Source organism: Rattus norvegicus, chromosome X (genome assembly GCF_036323735.1).
Source record: "Rattus norvegicus strain BN/NHsdMcwi chromosome X, GRCr8, whole genome shotgun sequence".
Taxonomy (NCBI): Eukaryota; Metazoa; Chordata; class Mammalia; order Rodentia; family Muridae; genus Rattus; species Rattus norvegicus.
Window position 1 is genome coordinate 27,699,345 of NC_086039.1, and position 17,951 is coordinate 27,717,295.

Consider the following 17,951-nt stretch of genomic DNA (forward strand, 5'->3'; position numbering starts at 1 on the left):
ATAAGCATGAAGCAAAGAAATAACTTGAGACTCACAGAACACTTTGAGTGTGTGAGACTGTATATTTAATACAGAGTAAAATAACTAAAAATGGTATCTATCTCTCCTCTAATTGTTTGTAGCTCTGCAGTTTTTGTTTTCTCCCCAAGTCTCCCTTGAGTAAGAAGAAAATGTCCCAAGTCACCAAACAGAGCTTCCCACATCAGGACAGGGTTACATCCAAATGGGTTGTTGGCCAATGGTCCCATGGAAATCCCCCAAACAACCTAGGCAGTTGCTGAGATAATTAGTTACAGTCTACAAATGAACAGGAATATCCCATTGCTGACGACAATATCCACACAACTTACTGAACAAAGAGAATGTGAGCTTTGCCTACATAGAAACTTCACCCCTACATTCTTGTGTGTTTGCTACAGGAAGGTATGCTTTAGGCTACCAAAAGAGAGTTATAAAAAAATTACAGCCACAAAACCTTTCACCTGCAATGCTTTCCTTCTTGCAAAATATGCTAGTGCAATGGTGGCACAGAGCTTGTGGGAGTAACCAACTACATCTGATTTGACTTAAGTCCCACGCCACGAGATGGGACCCATACCCAATACAGGTTGAGTGACCAAGAACCAGAGACAAGACAGACCACAGAGCTAGGATCAGAGCCTTATTAGAGATCATTAAAGAAACTTTTTCCTGTAGCCGATGGGAACAGATACAGAGACCCACAGCCAGAAATTATATGAAGAGAGAGACCTTAGTACATACAGCTAAATGGGATGTCTCCATCCAATTCCTCTCCTCAGAGCTCAGGTAACCCCATGGAATACAAGTGGAAAGAGAGTAAGAGTAAGTGAATAAACCATATTGGAAAAGTAAGACCCTGTAAGTCAACATGAGTGAAGCTTGTATGAATTCAGACTGATACATCATGCAAAAGGCCTACACAGGTTTACTTCAGGTCTCCTCTCTATATATTATAGCTTTCAGTTTAGTGTTTTTCTGAAACTATTGATTTTGTGAATGAGGGTGCCTCTGAGTTTTGTGCTTCCTCTTGGGGTTCTCTGCCTTGCCCAACTTCAATGTGATGGCCTTTGTTTCATCTCATTATATTTATCTTATTCTATTTTATTTTATGTTTGTTGTTGTCTCTTAGAAGTTTGTGGTTTTCTAATGAGAGGTAGAAAGGGAATGGATCCAGGTGAGAGGAGAGGTGGTTAGGAATTGGGTCGAGTATTATGAAGGGAAACTCTAATCAGGATATATTATATGAGAAAAAAAGTCTATTTTCAATAAGTTGGGGTGGGGGGGAGAAGAACACACTCCTAAATGCTATGGTGACTGGATAACTTTCCCTACTCTATATTCCCTTCGATACTTCCTGACTAAGCCTTTTTCTAGAAATCAGCTGTAACAAACTCTGTATTTCTGGAGCCTGCTGGAGGCAAATATTAGATTTTGATTCAACCAAACTATGGCATTTTGAACTCTGTTATTCAGTCCTCAAGAAGCCTATAATTTACTTGAAGACATTGAATAATATTATTAAAATAGTAATAAAACAAAATTAACTTTTCTATCTTAGTATAATCCACTCATATCCTTAGGTGTTTGACAAAAGCCGTCAGGCGTGAATGCAAAACAATAATAGCATTCAGCAGATTCAAATGAGAGTCCTATCAACTTCAGTGCTTTTGCACTGTTCCTGTTTAATTGCACATATTTCAATGAAATGACTACAGTGGTCAAAGATGGAAAAGATAAAAGTGCTTAAATAAACTTGCCAGTCTCTCTACAAACCTGAAACTTGGTTTAATGTGGTAGGAAATGCTTTCAGCAATATCACAGAGCAGATGTCTGAAATTGGTACAAACTGTAACCTGGCTTCCAACCATAAATTTTAACTCAACCAAGATTTAGTGTATCAGACCCTCACCCAAAAAAGCCAGGATGTGGGACTGACTATCCTATTTTGCAGAAGTCACTAATTTTTTCCTTTAATATTATGGAGTAGTAAATAATAGTAGTAAAAATTTACTAGGTAGCTTTACAGTAAGCAAGCTACCTTCAGAATCACTAACCATTTTTGTTACCCTTTATACTAAGTACTATTATTGTGAGGATAATAATTTATAATTTATTGGAAATACCAGAAAATAACCACTGACAATGTTCTTTTGGGACCTTTATGTTGGGGGTTCCTTGAACTATACATTAAATGTTTTGTTAGTGTTGGTCTTATACCATCTTGTACCACGTAATATCTTACACTTTTGCTACCTTGATTTTGTATTGTGCCAGGATCAGTGGGCAGATTTACTTTATCTTTTTATAAAACACCTACATAACTATCCTAATTGAAACTTCACTTTCTCCTAGACTTGTCTTCGTGCTCTGCTGTTTACAGACTGCCATGTAGGGAGAAATATTAAAACAACAAATGAAACCAGAATAACATTGGTTTGTAATGAAGCAAGATTGAGCCTTTGACTTTGTATAGTACTTTTTCATTGACAATGAGTCAGAAGCATTTCTCTCCTACTGTAGCACATTAAAAGATCTTAATTACATTGGGGAATTTGAGAGCCTTGCATGGGAATTGCCACTTTGCTGCAGAATATTGTACAGTGTGGACACTGTTTACTGAGGCTGTCCATGGATTTCGAACAGCTTTTGGTTCTTCTAACTATTTAGACATAAATAAATCATGCTTTTTTTCTTCAGTATAAAATAATACATACTTCATAGCTTTCATGAATGCTTTCAAAGTGATTAAAATATATACATATAACTATTTCACATGATAGCCTCCAGAAATGTGACTTCTGCTTATTTTGCAAGTGACAAGAACAGTTTTCTGGTAATAATACCCTGATCTGAGCTTTTAAAGAACATACGACAAGTGGTTTTGGTAAGCTTTGTAAATTAACTATGTATCTATGTGTTACTAAGAATGTTTATAACATTATATAGTCAAAATTCTACCAATGAAATAAACAATAAAGTAGTATTATTTTTGCATTTGTGCATGTGTATTTGTGAGAAATGTAATGAGATTAAATACAGTTAGTTCTAAGATATTATCTAGTTCCCCCTCAATAAAGCAAGTCAAAAGTAATTAACTATAGTTTGTTGCAACAAAAGAGGGAACCATGTGCCTAGTGGCACAGGAAGCCCTGGGTAGGTTTTGAAAATGTTTTCAAAATTTCAGTAGAGTTTTACAGTAGATCTTGTTAGTAAAGGGTACTCAATCAAATAATAGGACCTTGGACAACTAGCAGTTATAAAGAGCCTTCACATGGGCACTGCATAAGAAGCTCTGATGGAAACAATCCTGCTAAATATACAATAAATGAGTTTTCTAATTCTAATAAAATTATTTCAAAGAAATACAATATTCCTCACATGGACCAACAACTGCTTTTTTGGTATTGAATAACTCCATTTTTTTCTACTTATTCACTTATCAAATGTTCACTTACATATTCACTTAACCACATTTTGCCATCTTTTGCTTTCCATCTTTAAGTCTAATAAATCTTTCTTTAGCTTAGCTTACCAAGCATGCTAGTAGTATAATACTTTAATAATTATAAATAGTTATAATATAATTAATTATAAAATAATTAATAATATCAATATAGTACAATAACAATATAATCCGAAATAATTCCTCAAATGAAATCAACAACATATTTTCCATCTTTCTGTCTTTTGTTTTTCCTACTATACTATATAGTATAGAAACAGGCTTTGCATTGGTTAAATTAGGCCTTGGATTTATTAAGAAATCATGTAGATAATACATGTTTACCTTGTTTTAAATTGGGTTTCTCTTGTTTAGCTTGTAGTGCAAATGTCCAAAGTAAGTGAAATGTAAGCTCCTCCAACTGCTAAAATGTATTTAAAATATCACCTGTCACCTCTCTGAAGGGCAATTTGGCAATGCCAATCAAAATTAAAATGCAAATAATCTCTTCTTATCAATTATATCTCAAGAGATTATACTAGAGACATAATTTTGTATGCATGAAAGGGAAATATGCAAGGATATTCATAGGGAAGCAATGCTTGCAGAAATTGAAAAAGAGCTAGTGTTCATCAATAGAAGATGGGACAGATAAATCGGGGCATGAATTTGAAATAGGTTACCATACTGCTTCAGAAAGTGATGTGGCATTTCTTTATTTGTGCCGAAATATAACAGTCTCTTATTACATTTACTGTCTTAAAAAAAGTAAATATCTGCAAATGGTATGAAAATACACAGGGAGGCATAAATTTTTCATGCAACAGGAACTGTGAAATTGGGGACAAATGATTTCATAAGAATTCAGTCTTAGAAGGAGGGTGATTCAGACTGGTCTCCAAAGGCATTTAGAGTATGTAAAAGACAGTGACAGTGTTATCAAGGCTGAGGAGTCTTTTCAGTAGTTTCTATCTCCTATCAGCTGATCACCACTTAGAGATCCTGTTTACTCTTACACCTTAGCTAGTTTCCTTGAAAGGTTCATCCTGTCCATCTCCACTCTTTTCAGGGTTGGCAAATCAGACTGTTCACCTGAGCCTATTATTATCTAGCTCAATTCCCCAACATAAAATTCAAAGCTGAACAGCTCTACATGGTCTCTGGGCTTGAGTGACTAATGATTGATGACATGTGTTTTCTGAAGTCAGCTTCATGGTTTTGTGTCTTATAATTCTTTTTTACTGCTTTCTCTTTTCCACTCAATTTTCTAGCCACGCATTATCAAGTAAGATCTTCTAGTATGCGCTACTACTTCACTCTTTGTAGGTTTTGTTTAAGGCGACACAGCTGTCTGAAGGTATCTTTATGTCAGTTCCATGTAGCCACAACCTCTCAAGAATCAGTTTAACCATAACTCTCCTCCACATCCACTTTTGACTCCTCTCTGGTCCCTACCTACAAAATGTGTCACCAAACTGTCCTTGACATAACACTTTACAACTCACTTGTCTACTCATAAAAATTGCAAGAGTTTTATGAATGCTTCCAAGGCAAACCAACTAGGGGAAGGGAAAAGGGAAAGAATGTGAGAAAGAGGATAGAGAGTGAGAAGAGAAAGGAGGGAGGTAGGGAGAAAGGCATTTGACAAAAGTGTCTGAGGGAGTTAATTTGCACTTTAGTCACTGTGAAGCTAGAATCTTTCTGTACTGCCCTTACAATTAATCATCTACCAAATTTCTATTTAAAGTACCATGTACCTGAGAACTACATATACTAGGAATGACCTGTTGACAGAGAGAAGTTTTCTTTTTTTAAAAAAAATCAAAGTAAATTAATAAGGATGTGTTTAAAATATCTCTGTGGAAAAGCAATTTTACTGCATTCTGTTTTGATATGTTCCATATATCCATTTCCATGCTGGGCTAGTTTTTTGTCAATTTAATACAAGCTATAGTCATTTATCAAAACAGAACTTTAATTGAGAAAATGTCCTATAAGCTAGATCAGCGGGAAACTCTTTGAGGGCATTTTCTTAATTGTTGACTAGCCTAAGAGGACCAAGCTTACCGTGGGCAGTGCCACCCTCAGGCTGGTGATCGTGAGTGCTCAACAAGCCATGAGGAGCAAGCCAGGATGCAGTGTTCCTCCACGGCCTACTCATTACTTCCTATCATGATTTTCCTGGATGGAGAACTTTAAGCTGTAAGGTGAAATAAACCTTTTCCTCTAAGAGTTGCACTGGTTATGGTGTTTCATTACAACAATAGAAACCTAACCAAGAAAATCACTAAAGAAGATTCCTCTGGAAAGCAATATCTTTGACCTCTTGGCCATTTGTACAATTCTATTTAAATAACTCAGCTACAACCTTTATGGCCAGTTATTGCTGTTCTAGTTGGTTATAAGGCCAGCTATTGCTATTTGAGTTGGTCATAATATTCACAATGCCAAAAATCAAACAAGCATCAGTGACAAAGGAGCCCCTCTGTATCCTAGGTAAGCCTAGTTCTTCCCAGGAGGTGTAGGTTACTAAGATTTGAAGTTACAGCCCTAAACCACATCTGAATGAGACCTGATACTTAAAGAATTCTTTTGCTTTTCATTTTACTAAGTTTTTTCTTTTATTTTTCTTCCTTCCTTCTTCCTTTTTTTCTTCTTATTTCTTTCTTTGAAAACTGAAACATTTAGAATAGTAAATAAAATTAAATGCATGATAAAATAACTAAAGCATATTAACCCAGAGGTTGCTGTTAGTCCTATGAAGCATCATATATTTTTTGTATATATGTATATGTGCAGGGGGTAGGATATCTATTTGTGTGTGAGTATGGATATATGTACACATAGTTGCACATGTATGTGGACTCTGTGGTCAACACTATGTATCTTCCTTTGTCCTACTTCACTTTATTTTTTACCCAGTGTCCCCTTGAAACTTTCGACTTGCTGACTAGGTTATACTGGCTTGCCATGAATTCCTAGGATTCTATCGTTTTCAATTTCCTCCAATACTGGGGTTACAGGTAAATGCCACCAGGTTTGGTTATTTTGCATGGATAGTAGAGACTACAACTGACTTTTTCTACGTTTGCAAGATAAACACTTTTACTGACAGCTGGTATTCCTAGTTCTCCCATAAATTTCTTTCCAGTGACATTTTCTCTACTCCATCCAAGAACTAACCAACATCCTAATTAATATTTATACTTTTAACCTCTACACTTTAAGCAAGAATAGTTTGATTTGATCTTTAAGTTATGAATGGATAAATGAATTTACAGTGTATATGTTGTTACCAGCTTCTTTTGTTAAACTGCATCCACATGGTTTTCCAGAAGTTGTTAATTTTGTTGATTTTTGACCATCTATTTTCATTATTGCAATAAAAGTGAGCATTATCCATTTCTTGAACAGGAAAAAGAAATCAATAAATATTCTAATTTTATTCCTTCCTCATCATCTTCTTTTGGTGTTTATATTCCTTTACTCAGCTTATCTGAAAACAGTCATTACACTGAGAAGTAAATAAGCCATGAGATACTCACTAACGACATTGGCTTGTCCAGTGAATATGGTGTACTGGAGTTCATAGGAGACCACACTGAACTCATCATCCGAAGTCCAGTGGACAGTGATGGTGTCATAGGAAGCCGTGCAGAGCTCTTCTCTAATTGTGGGAGGGTTGGGAGCTGTTGGCATCAAGAATGCATATCAGTGGAGCAGCATATACCATTAGGACAAAGTTTGGCGATATTTAACTCTTAGAGCAAGTCTTCCCAAATAGGTCTGTATGAACTACTATCATACAGAAAGAGATATTAGGTTCCAAAATGTTTAGTTGTCTGCTTATGGAATTTTTTGGCTCATTTGTTGTTTATTTGTAAGCAGAAATTGCTACTGCCAGGCAGCCATTAAGATACTATCTCAATTTATCATGAGAATATATTTATGAGGTTAGGAAACAATAGCTTCTTGTGTATGAAGAAAAATACATCAAAGAAAAATTAACCAAGACAAACTTTCATAATTTTATTCACTTTTGGTAGTGCAATTAGAAAACCTTACTAGTAAAGGACAATATGGTAAATGTTTTAGATATTGTACAACAGACTTTTGCTCTTGCAACTACTTAATCATGCCTTGAGAGCAGATGCATATAATTTGTACATAAATGAGTATGGCCATACTCTAATAAAAATTCATTTACAAAATAGCCACAGGTCTGATTTGGCCTGAAACATGCTTTGCCAACCTCTCATCTACATGACACCAGATATTTGAAAACTATCACTGTAATCTGCTAGCAAATCAACTAAATAATTTAAATTTTCCTTTATTAGATACTTGATATCTTGGTAAAATTATTAGTGCACTCCTACTTTCATTTCATTTTTCACTTTATAGGTGGCATGTTTAAATAAAAAGACTACAATTAGCAAGCAGTCATCTTTTAGAAATACATTTTCATTTACTGTGAAACCATGAATACTTGTGCTTGGTTGCTTTTATCACTACAGAATCCTTTTGTTTCATTTGTTTTATAACTTAAATCTTATCAAAACATGTGATTTTCTAACCACTTACTCAGGATTAATTCCAATAAGCAATTTTATTAGTAGAACAATCACTGACGAAAAGACAAAGCTACAAGTGTTTTGTGTTGGCAATAATATTTTAAGGTAGAGGGTTACAAAGTATATTTATTCTTTTTGTTGCTTTATTTTGTGTAATCATTTGCCTGCATGTATGCCTATGTATCATATGTGTCTGTCATGCTTATGGAGTCCACAAGAGGGCATGAGCTTACAGATGATTTTTAGCTACCATGTGGGTGCTGGGAATTAAACCTTGGTCCTCTGGAAGAGGATCCAGTGCTCTTATCCACTAAGCCACCTCTCTAGCCCACAGCAGCTATTTTTGTAAATAAAGTTTTATTGGAACACAGCCTGATTCACTCAAGTATTGTTCATCTATGGTGTTTTCATGCAGAAGCAAAGCTAAATAGTTACAAGCATATGGCTTGCAAAACCTAAGGCATCTACCATATGACCTTTTTCAGTCCAAGTTTACCAGTCTGTGGTTTAGAGAATTGATCCACAGATTTTCTTCATACTCTTCTTATATTGGAGCTGAATTTCAAAGAGAAAACGTGTTTACATTCTATGATTTTACTTAAACCACTGTGTAGGTCTTTTCTGTTCTAGATTAGTTCCTGACTAGAATTGGTAAATTGTAAAGAAACCCAGAGAGGGGCAGGGCCTTTATAGAAATGACAAATTTTAAATTCCAATTTAATTGTCTTCCCTCTGACATTTGAAAAGACATTTAGCACAAATCTCAAGAAGCTTTGCCTGATGAATTTCATAGACACTCCATTAATTTAAAAAAAAAAGGGCTCATCTGGGTCTGATGGTTCACATTTATAATCTCAATCCTGGAAAGGCAGGGGCAGGAAGAATGTGAGTATGAAGGTAGTCTAGGTTATATAGTAGATCCAAAACCTAGTCTAATTTTCACAGTAGATCTCAAAATGATATCCATAAATTAAAAATAAGTAAACAGGAAAGAAATAAGCACTCATTATAATTGTTCAAGCATTTTCCTGGAAATGTGTGTTTGAGCATCTGTCTTCTGAAGAGCCTACCTGTGAAATTTAGTTTTGAGCAGTGTGACTTGGATACTCAGGAATAAGTGATACCAATCAGGAGATGCATTCCATATAGATCCAGCTATGTCATAAAATGTGTTTGTTTTTATCTATGTGATCATTGTTGCTGTGAGATCACTGCTGAATAAACCAGTAAAGAACAACTTAGTCTTTCATAAGCCAAATAGTTAATTGAATTCTTTCTCCATTAACCATTGTGGAAAGATTGGACTTTTTCCTGTCCACATAGCAATATATGATTAAATAGAAAGAAAATGTAAGCTCAAAATAGGCAAGTAGCTGTGAGCCACATGGCAGTAGCTGCAACCAGGAAGGAAATGTCACCTCTATGGGTTATTAACTTGACATACCACTTAGAGGCATGTCACTGGAAAAAAAATCTTGTTTGCACAGCCAGGCAGGCTAACCCTGTTTTGATTGTAAACCCAATGGGTTTGTCCTGCAAAGTCAATTTCTAATTTTCTGTAAATGAAAACTGCAGCATGCTGTCAATTTCAATACGCACACAATCAGTACCAGAACTGTTATTTTCTTCTCTTCATCACAAACACTACACAAGGAATGGTGGACTACTATGCCAAACACTTGATTTCCTGTTTGTAAATATTGGGTCAACTATTTGGACTTGGCAGTATCAGCCAAGTATTGTATGTTATGGCAAGAATTGACGTTATGTCTAGAAGTGGACTGAATTTGGGGTTAAGGGCTCAAAAAGCAAAATTGCAGGTATCTGACAATGGCTTTTTGATTGGCATAAACAGCCATTGTGATGACATATGGCATGAATGTTAAATTTTGTGCACAGTAGCTTCACGATTTCTTTTTTAGTCAATGAGTTCATGTTTCTACAGAAACTGAAACAAACATATATTTTGAATATACAATTAATTGTTGGGAAATGAAGATACATTTTTGTTGACCAAACAAGTATAGCAAAATGACGTGGTAAAAAAGACCATGTTCCTGGGCAAATATTTACTTTTCTAGTTTCCTCTGGCCTTGGGAATGAGCTTTTAACATGGATCTGGTCCATGAGACTTAGTGAAAATTTGCTAGGTTGGTCTTTCGTGGAAAAGCTTCAGTTTTATAATAAACAAAGCCATACTTGACTAGCCAAGAGTGTTTGCTGTTATTTTCTCCTCTTCCTTGTACTTTTGAATAAAACATCTGTAGTAGATAGAGTATTCATGTTGTAGAAAGATAGCAAATGAAGATGTCAGAGCAGGAAAAGAGAAAGTTATGGAAAATATATTGCACTGTTATTTAGTAGCTGTGAGCACGACCCACCATACATAGTTCATAGTTTCAATAACTAATAAGTTGGCTATCATGGATACAGAACATTTCTATCACAAAAGAAAGTTCTACTAGATGGTAGTAGTTTAGACAAAACTCAGACAAAAGGAAAGGAAAGGTGGCATTACACCCATACATATTTCAAAGAAAGTTTGGTTCCTTAGAGTGAATGCTTTGTGAAACAAACTCTTTCTTCTTTAGTAGGAGCCATACATTTGAAAGAGAATTATACAAGACAAGGAGATGTCTTATGGGATAACTCACTCTGCTTGCAAATGCAGAATTAAGGCTAAAAAAGGCAGTTGTGGTTCTCAAAATGTTAAAAAAAAAAGCAAAACTCCTTGCTTTCTATCCAGACACTACTAAAACACATGCTACACCATGTTCTCTCTCTTTGGCTACACCCTCCCCAACCACTCTCCCACAAACATGCACATATTGGCTGGGAGTTGAGAAACTGACACCTTGCTCAGTTAGGGATGTGGTTTTTTTAGCAGGCTCTTTGTCCTCAGTATAGAGTACATCTGGATTCACTGTGTACATGGTGCTTTCCTTAAGTCACAGGTCCTGGTGGCTTTTAGGAACACAAATAACTTTGTCTAAATAACTCTAATTCTTTCTGTCAACCATTGAGTCCAGCTCATGCTTCAAAGGCGAAAGAAAGATTTAGATTAACTCCTAGGAATATAGGTAGCCACAATTTTCCTTTTCTTCATTGTGTTTTAGTTAAAAAGAAAGAAAGGAAGGAGGGAAGAAGGGAGTGAGAGAAGAAGGGAGGGATGGTGAGAAGAGGAGAGGAAAGCCAAGTAGGAAATATAGGGATGAACTATGGCATGTGGGATTGCAATGTGATTCAACTGTTTGCCAGAGCAATGTGAAATTCAGTTTCTTACTAGAAAATGCAGAGGTCTGTACAGTTTATACAGAACAGTGCCAGATCCTAATTGTGCTCACCCCCTTTGTATCTGACCTTCAGCATGATGGCTAAAATTGACCATTTCTAAAATGAAGATTATGTTTTCACCAAAATTGGTACTCTGACAACTAAGAAAAGAACACAAATATAAGGAGCTAGAGAGGTATAAATGTTCGGCTATTCATGTGGTCTTTGTTTTCCTGCCATTAATGAGCTATGAGCATCAGAGACTCTCTGACACAGTGAAAGATACCCATGACACCTCACTAGCACTTTGATGGCCAGAAGTGCTTCTTCTTTCACCATCTCCATGTTACAAGAGAGAAAATGGTAGTAGGATACATTTAGCAATTGGAATTCTCCATTTTCTTGTCCCAGTTTATATTTAGTATATGTTATTTAGGTTAAAATCACAGGGCAGACATTAATGTTTATAGGGCTATTAGATAGTATTTCAAAGAGGGAAGCACACATATGGGTTTTAGAAAACAATTGGTCCAGTGGCAAAGTGAATGTACACTATACTAGAGAGAGCATAAAAGACAGTAAGACAGTACCTGTTAGGTAATCCAAACATTCTAGCAGTTTCTTCTCCCGGGAAAAATCTAAGGCAAAGGTGTCAAATGTGTCATTGAGGTTGATTTCAGGAATTAGGACCTGGGAGGATGCAGTTGCCATGGAGACTCTGTAATTTAAACAAAACAACGTTTTAAGAAATGTCAAGGTGGCTTTTATCATCACTGTGAAAGACTGAAAAAAATAAAAGGAAAAGAAATATCAGGTTTTTAGAAAGTACTCTCTTGAAAAGGTATAATATGTCAACACAAAATAAACTTTAAAAAAAAACAACAAAGGAATTGGGAAAAGTAACACAGTGCCATCCCCTTTCTTTATACTATGGAAAAAAGTCCCCATGGAGGCAAAAGAATATTCATATTTCATGTTGCTGTGTATTTAACAGCCTGGTCCAGTCACATCTAACTCCAGCAAGAAGCACATAGCTTCAGGCATTTCTTCACACATCTGTCTGGGAAACTGTTTGTTCCTTTCAGACTTGCCCCTGCTCCACTTCAAAGGGGAGTCTCCAAAATTTCAAACTGTATAAAAGGCAAAGTGAAGATTAAAAAAGAATGTTTCCAGATATTGGATTAGTTTAATCAATTACTAGCCTCTCTCTAAAATAAACATTAAAAAGGGGGTTTTGTCTGGCTCTTTTTTATTCTCCTTCTATTCACATTTTCCCCACCATATTCCCAGCAGATGCCATGGAAAATATTCATAAGCTTTCTCTTAAATTCCCCAGTAGGCACCCAATTTTGTCTCCACACTCAGGTTTTCTGGTGAGCACTCTCTTGTATAAACTATAAAGCAAGGTATATGTGTCTGTCTCCTATGTGCTCTCGAGTTCATTTGGAAAGTTCAGTTACTAAGAGCAGAACATTCTAGTGGATTCCTAAATGCAAGTAATTATCTATAGACAAAGAAAACCATGGCTTGAATAATTCTACTTTTGAGCATAGAAAATGATGCTAGAATTATTTTGATGTGTTTCATATTTTTGTTGAGTTCCATAAACATTAGGACACTATGTTTTCTCAAAAAAAAACTGAACTTGAATTGACTTAGCTATAACTGTAATCACTTATTTTCTTATAAAGATTATTTATGCCCATTTGCGCAAGATCTCAGTGCTAGCTGGCAATAGTAAGGAAGACTTCAAGTGTGTACTCTCCCATTTCATGAGAAAAGTATGATACCAGCAAGTTATCCTAAGTGTTATAGACACTCTTGTGTCTTTTAATAGATTTTAAGGCTTTGGATTTTCACAAAGAAAAACTATATCTTGTCTACTACGAGTCTATCCATACAATTATAAATATTACACAGCAACAAAAAAGGAACAGAGTATAGGCACATGTCAAAATATGGAGGAACCATGCCAACGTCATATTACAAGAAGCTGGACAAAAAGGTTATGAGTCATGAAATACTCAGAATAGGTCTATATATTAAATTGTATGCTGTAACTGGTTAATTTTACCTTATTAGAATTTCAAAACAAAGAAAAATAATACATATACAATATAACCCAAATATGGTTTCTCTAGCTGCATCTCTGGCAATAATTCAATGTTATTTAGGAAACAAAGTAGATGGTTTAATCTGCATTGTCCTAATCAAATTGATAATAAGAAGAAAATCTAAGGCAATTTAAACTAGATAAATGAAATATTCAAGTGGAGAAAGGATTGTAGACAATGGAATGTCACCTCCTGACTAACTTACAAGGATTAATTGAAGAGCAGCATTGTAATGATTTTAATGACTAAATGTGACATTCAAAGGACTTAAATTCAAAGGACTTATAATAGTTTATGTAGCTGGGTGAATACAGGAATGGATGCTATTTAAAATGGACCTTTAACAAATACTCTGTAAAGCTCTTGGAGTGTGGCCAAAATATTTGGATCAGTTCAGCCAACTTAAAAGATATGCTTTAGTATCATTTCTATGCTTCAAAATATTTGAAGAACATAATAATAATAATAATAATAATAATAATAATAATCCCTCAATGAGTTCTGTTTCATATTCCCCAACTGGGAGAACTGGAAGAAGCAAGTACCAAACTTACAATGGCTTTTCTCTTAGACCCTCAGGCAAACTAGATCTTGTGTCAACTGATGAGACCACTCTAAATACAGATAATCTTGCTATATTAGTTCCTTTCTTGGAAGCAGAAGCCTCTTTGTTCAGGCACATCCAAAATAGATGGAACTCCAAAATTTGTCTTGCTTTTCAGGTCAACAAACAATAAAATGTTCTCTTTTTTTTGTCAAATGACATAGAAAATGCTCCCACCATTTGAACAGTGGGAAACTTGAGTGGGAAGCCTGAGGAAGAGAATGCCTATTCTGGAAGGCAAAGACTGACAGAAGAAATCTTCGGAGATTACTGCAGCTTTTAACACCTACAGGTTTCCTTTCCTTGGTGGAAGAAAAGATGCTTATCTTTGGCTACAATTTCAATTCCTCAACTGGAGTGACAGGTAAAGGAAACTCTGCCAAATTCAACATTTTAGGGGATGTTTTTATTTCCCAAATCCGTCTTGCCTATCTTCTGCTATTTTATACTGCCAACATCATCAGGGTTGTTAGTGCTAAGCTTCTTTTTGCTTCCTTGCTTTATACTTACACCCCACACCTCCCCTGCCATGTGTGTGTGTGTGTGTGTGTGTGTGTGTGTGTGTGTGTTTCATGGTTTCATGTGTAGAGGGACTGTCCATTACTTATATGGATGTGTTTCTGCTCTGGTATCTCTAATTTGCAGAACACTCAGTTGTTAGACACACAGAGCTAGTATTCCAGAAGGTGGCCATGTCTACAGAGATCCTATTCATGTATCTTTTGCCAAACACCACACACCACCATGGTTAAAATACCAAGGCACCACAGAAAGAAAATGTGTTGATCTTTGGTCAGCTCAAGAGTTCCCAAACATATTTGGTCCTGGAAATGCAGTGTTGTTACATCTTTTAACCTCTTAACACCCCACAGACAAGCATTCCAAAATCTACACATGGGATCTGACTCTTAGATCCAAGTAACACTCCCCCAGAGTAGGAAAGCATGACTGCCCCTTGAACTGCCTGTGCTGGAAAGGAATTAAAAATATCACCTCAAAGTGGAGAAAATTCTAGATGATCTGAAAATTCATTCTGTTCTAAAGGAATTTTTCTTAGCATTCTCCTGGTAAAGAAAATTTACTGGGGTTGGGGATTTAGCTCAGTGGTAGAGCGCTTGCCTAGGAAGCGCAAGGCCCTCGGTTTGGTCCCCAGCTCCGAAAAAAAACAAAAAAACAAAAAAAAAGAAAGAAAGAAAAGAAAATTTACTATTCAAAGAAATTTTAGAATAAACATCATGAATGGACCAGGGAGACGGGTAACACTGGTCAAGGGTGGGGATGGGGATGGGAACAGGAGGGATCAAGTTGGGGGCAGACAAGGAGAACAGAAAGACAATACTGTCAGAGACAACTGGAATGGGAAGGGGAGTGAGCATCTCTGAGACTATGTAGAAACTTAGGGCAATGGAAACTCCCAGGAATCTGAGGGTGACTCTAGCTAAGACTCCTAGCAATGGAGGATAAGGAGCCAGAACTGGCCAGCTCCTGTAACCTGGTAAAATTTCCAGTGAAGGAGGAATTGGGATACCAAACCAGACACTACACCTTTGACCTACAATTTGTCCTGTCCGCAAGATATACTGGGGTAAAGATATAGTAGAAATAGAACAAATGGCCAAACAATGACTGTCATACCTTGGGAGCCATGCAATGAGTGGAAGCCCATTCCTGACACTGTTAATAAAATTCTGCTATTCTTGAAGATAGGACCCTAGAATAACTGCCATCAAAGAAGCTTTATCTAGTAACTGATGAAAACAGATGCAGAGATCCACAACCAAACATTTGGTGGAGCTTATGGAATCTTGTGGAAGATGGGGAAAAAGGATTCTAGGAGCTGGATGGGTCAAGAGCACACAAGAAAATCAACAGAGTCAACTAACTATGGCCTCATAAGGGTCCTCAGAGACTAAACTTCCAACCAAGAAGCACGCATGGGACTAATCTAGGTCCTCTGCACAGATGTAAAGGTTGTGCAGGTTGGTTTTCATAGACAGAGAAATGGACTGTTAGACCCCAGTTGTAGGTCTCTGACCTGCATGTAAACCATCTTTAGATTGTATTTGATGCAATGGGATGTAGTTGTATTTAAGTTTTTAGGTTGTTTTAAATGTGAAAATAAAGAATAAGAAAGTGGACATGGTTTGTAGATCAGAAGTGCAAAGAATCAGACATTTGAGATCTAGGAGCCACAAGGAATGAAACTTGTCTTTCTTGCAATAGGGAGAAAAGAGCATCTTAAGGGCAGCAGTTATTCCTGTCCTTCATGGGAGATAAATAGTTAATTAACTGCAAAACAAAGTTTCCTCAGTTATAAGAATACAGTGAAGCCAGCTAACCAGTAAGAGGCCAGGGTTATAAAAATACTATATACTCTTCGAGCATGGCAAAAATGGAATCTGACGCAAGCAAGCACCTATGTTAGTTTTCTTTCTCTTTCCTTGAAGATATTCAAGTGGTGCAATGGTGGGCATGTTTCCCCTCTAAGACCATGGGTTGGTAAAGGAACACCTGCAGCTTGTTTTGTGAATGGACTCATTGGCAAACAGCCACACCTATTTGCTCCCTGTGGCTAACATGGAGCTACCCAGGCAGCAGTGAATAACTGTGATAAATCCCTTATAGTCTGCAAAGCTGAAAATAATTTACTTTCTGAAACAGTACGGTGGTGTCTGCTTTAGGATAAAGGCTAGGATGAATGAGTTTTCTGGGGCCTTTTTATGACACAATTCTGTAAAGGTGTGCATAAAAAGGAACTAGAATAAATGAAAAGTCAAAGTGTTTGGTGATGTTTTGTGATGTCATTGATCTAGAAAGGGCTGTATACAGGCCAGCCTTCTCTTGGGATCCGCTGGATTCATTATATGGGTCTATGACCAGGGAAATGAGTAATTTCTATACTAAGCATGTCGGTGGACCAAGAGAAGACTAACCTTCACCTATCTTAATGCTGAAGTCACTATACCAGTAACAGCATTTCTAATTTTCCTCCCCAGAAACAGAAGGTATTCTAAACTAAGGCAGTGGGAGCTTGATCATTTGACCTTTCTCTCCCACATTAATCAGTCTTGGCCTTTTCTGGTGATGTCAACATTTTCAGTCAAGTAAAAACAGGACTAACAGAAACAACACCGTGCAGCAGTTGTTTTCTTTAAAAAAGTGAACCATGCAGTGGAAAACATGTTTCCCTTTTATGTATTTTGACTGCACCTTCATTCTTTGATAATAAGGACGTGATAAGATCAAATTTGAGAATTACAACAAATGATGTTTCTGTACCACCACCCCACCCCCAGCACTCCTCCACACACAAAATGGTTGATTTTAGTCTAACTGGTGAACCTTTTGATAAAAAGACCCTGAACTATAGGCTGTTATGGAAAGGATTTTTTTTTTGTTTTGTTTTGTTTTGTTTTGCTTTTGTCACTTAACTGGAGCAAAATAGCAAAAGCTTCTATTCTCTCTGGTGATCAATCTCAAACAGAAAAGGAGTCAGTTTGAGAGCAAGGCCAACCAGTCAAACCCAGACATAAGCAATCAGCAGTCTGAAAACTTCCCAACTGTCCCTGCACCCACCTCTCAGTGATGTTCTTTGCTGTCTGTAGAAAACGGGCATGGTCATTCTCCTTCAGTGAGTGTTCTGCTTGGGAAATGAGTGATGCAGACCTTTCAATGCATTGTTTACAGTTTGCAATCTGCTGAGCTAATTTGCGGAGCCTCATCACCTAGAAGAAAAGAAGCATGGTAGGTTACACTTGAGAGATGGCTCAGGGATGGACCCTTCAGAGTTGCACAGTCTCTTATGTTTAAGAAGAGAGAGATTGAAATCTGGAAGACACAATTACAGAACTTATACTTTCTGTCCTTGAAGAAACATTAATAATTTGTTTTATGAGGAAGCATTGCATTGCTAATTACTTCTC

General features: G+C 36.5%; 1 protein-coding gene across 6 annotated transcripts in view; it reads right to left on the bottom strand.

Annotated features, from left to right (window-relative positions):
- Positions 1 to 17,951, bottom strand: part of Mid1 (midline 1) — a 374,802-nt gene that overhangs the window by 21,097 nt on the left and 335,754 nt on the right. For all 6 annotated transcript variants that reach the window (XM_017602142.3, XM_039099997.2, XM_017602143.3 and 3 more), the window contains 3 exon segments: positions 17,605 to 17,753; positions 11,901 to 12,028; positions 7,009 to 7,152 (listed from right to left, as the gene is read on the bottom strand). In XM_017602142.3, the coding sequence (XP_017457631.1) occupies positions 7,009 to 7,152; positions 11,901 to 12,028; positions 17,605 to 17,753 (421 nt within the window).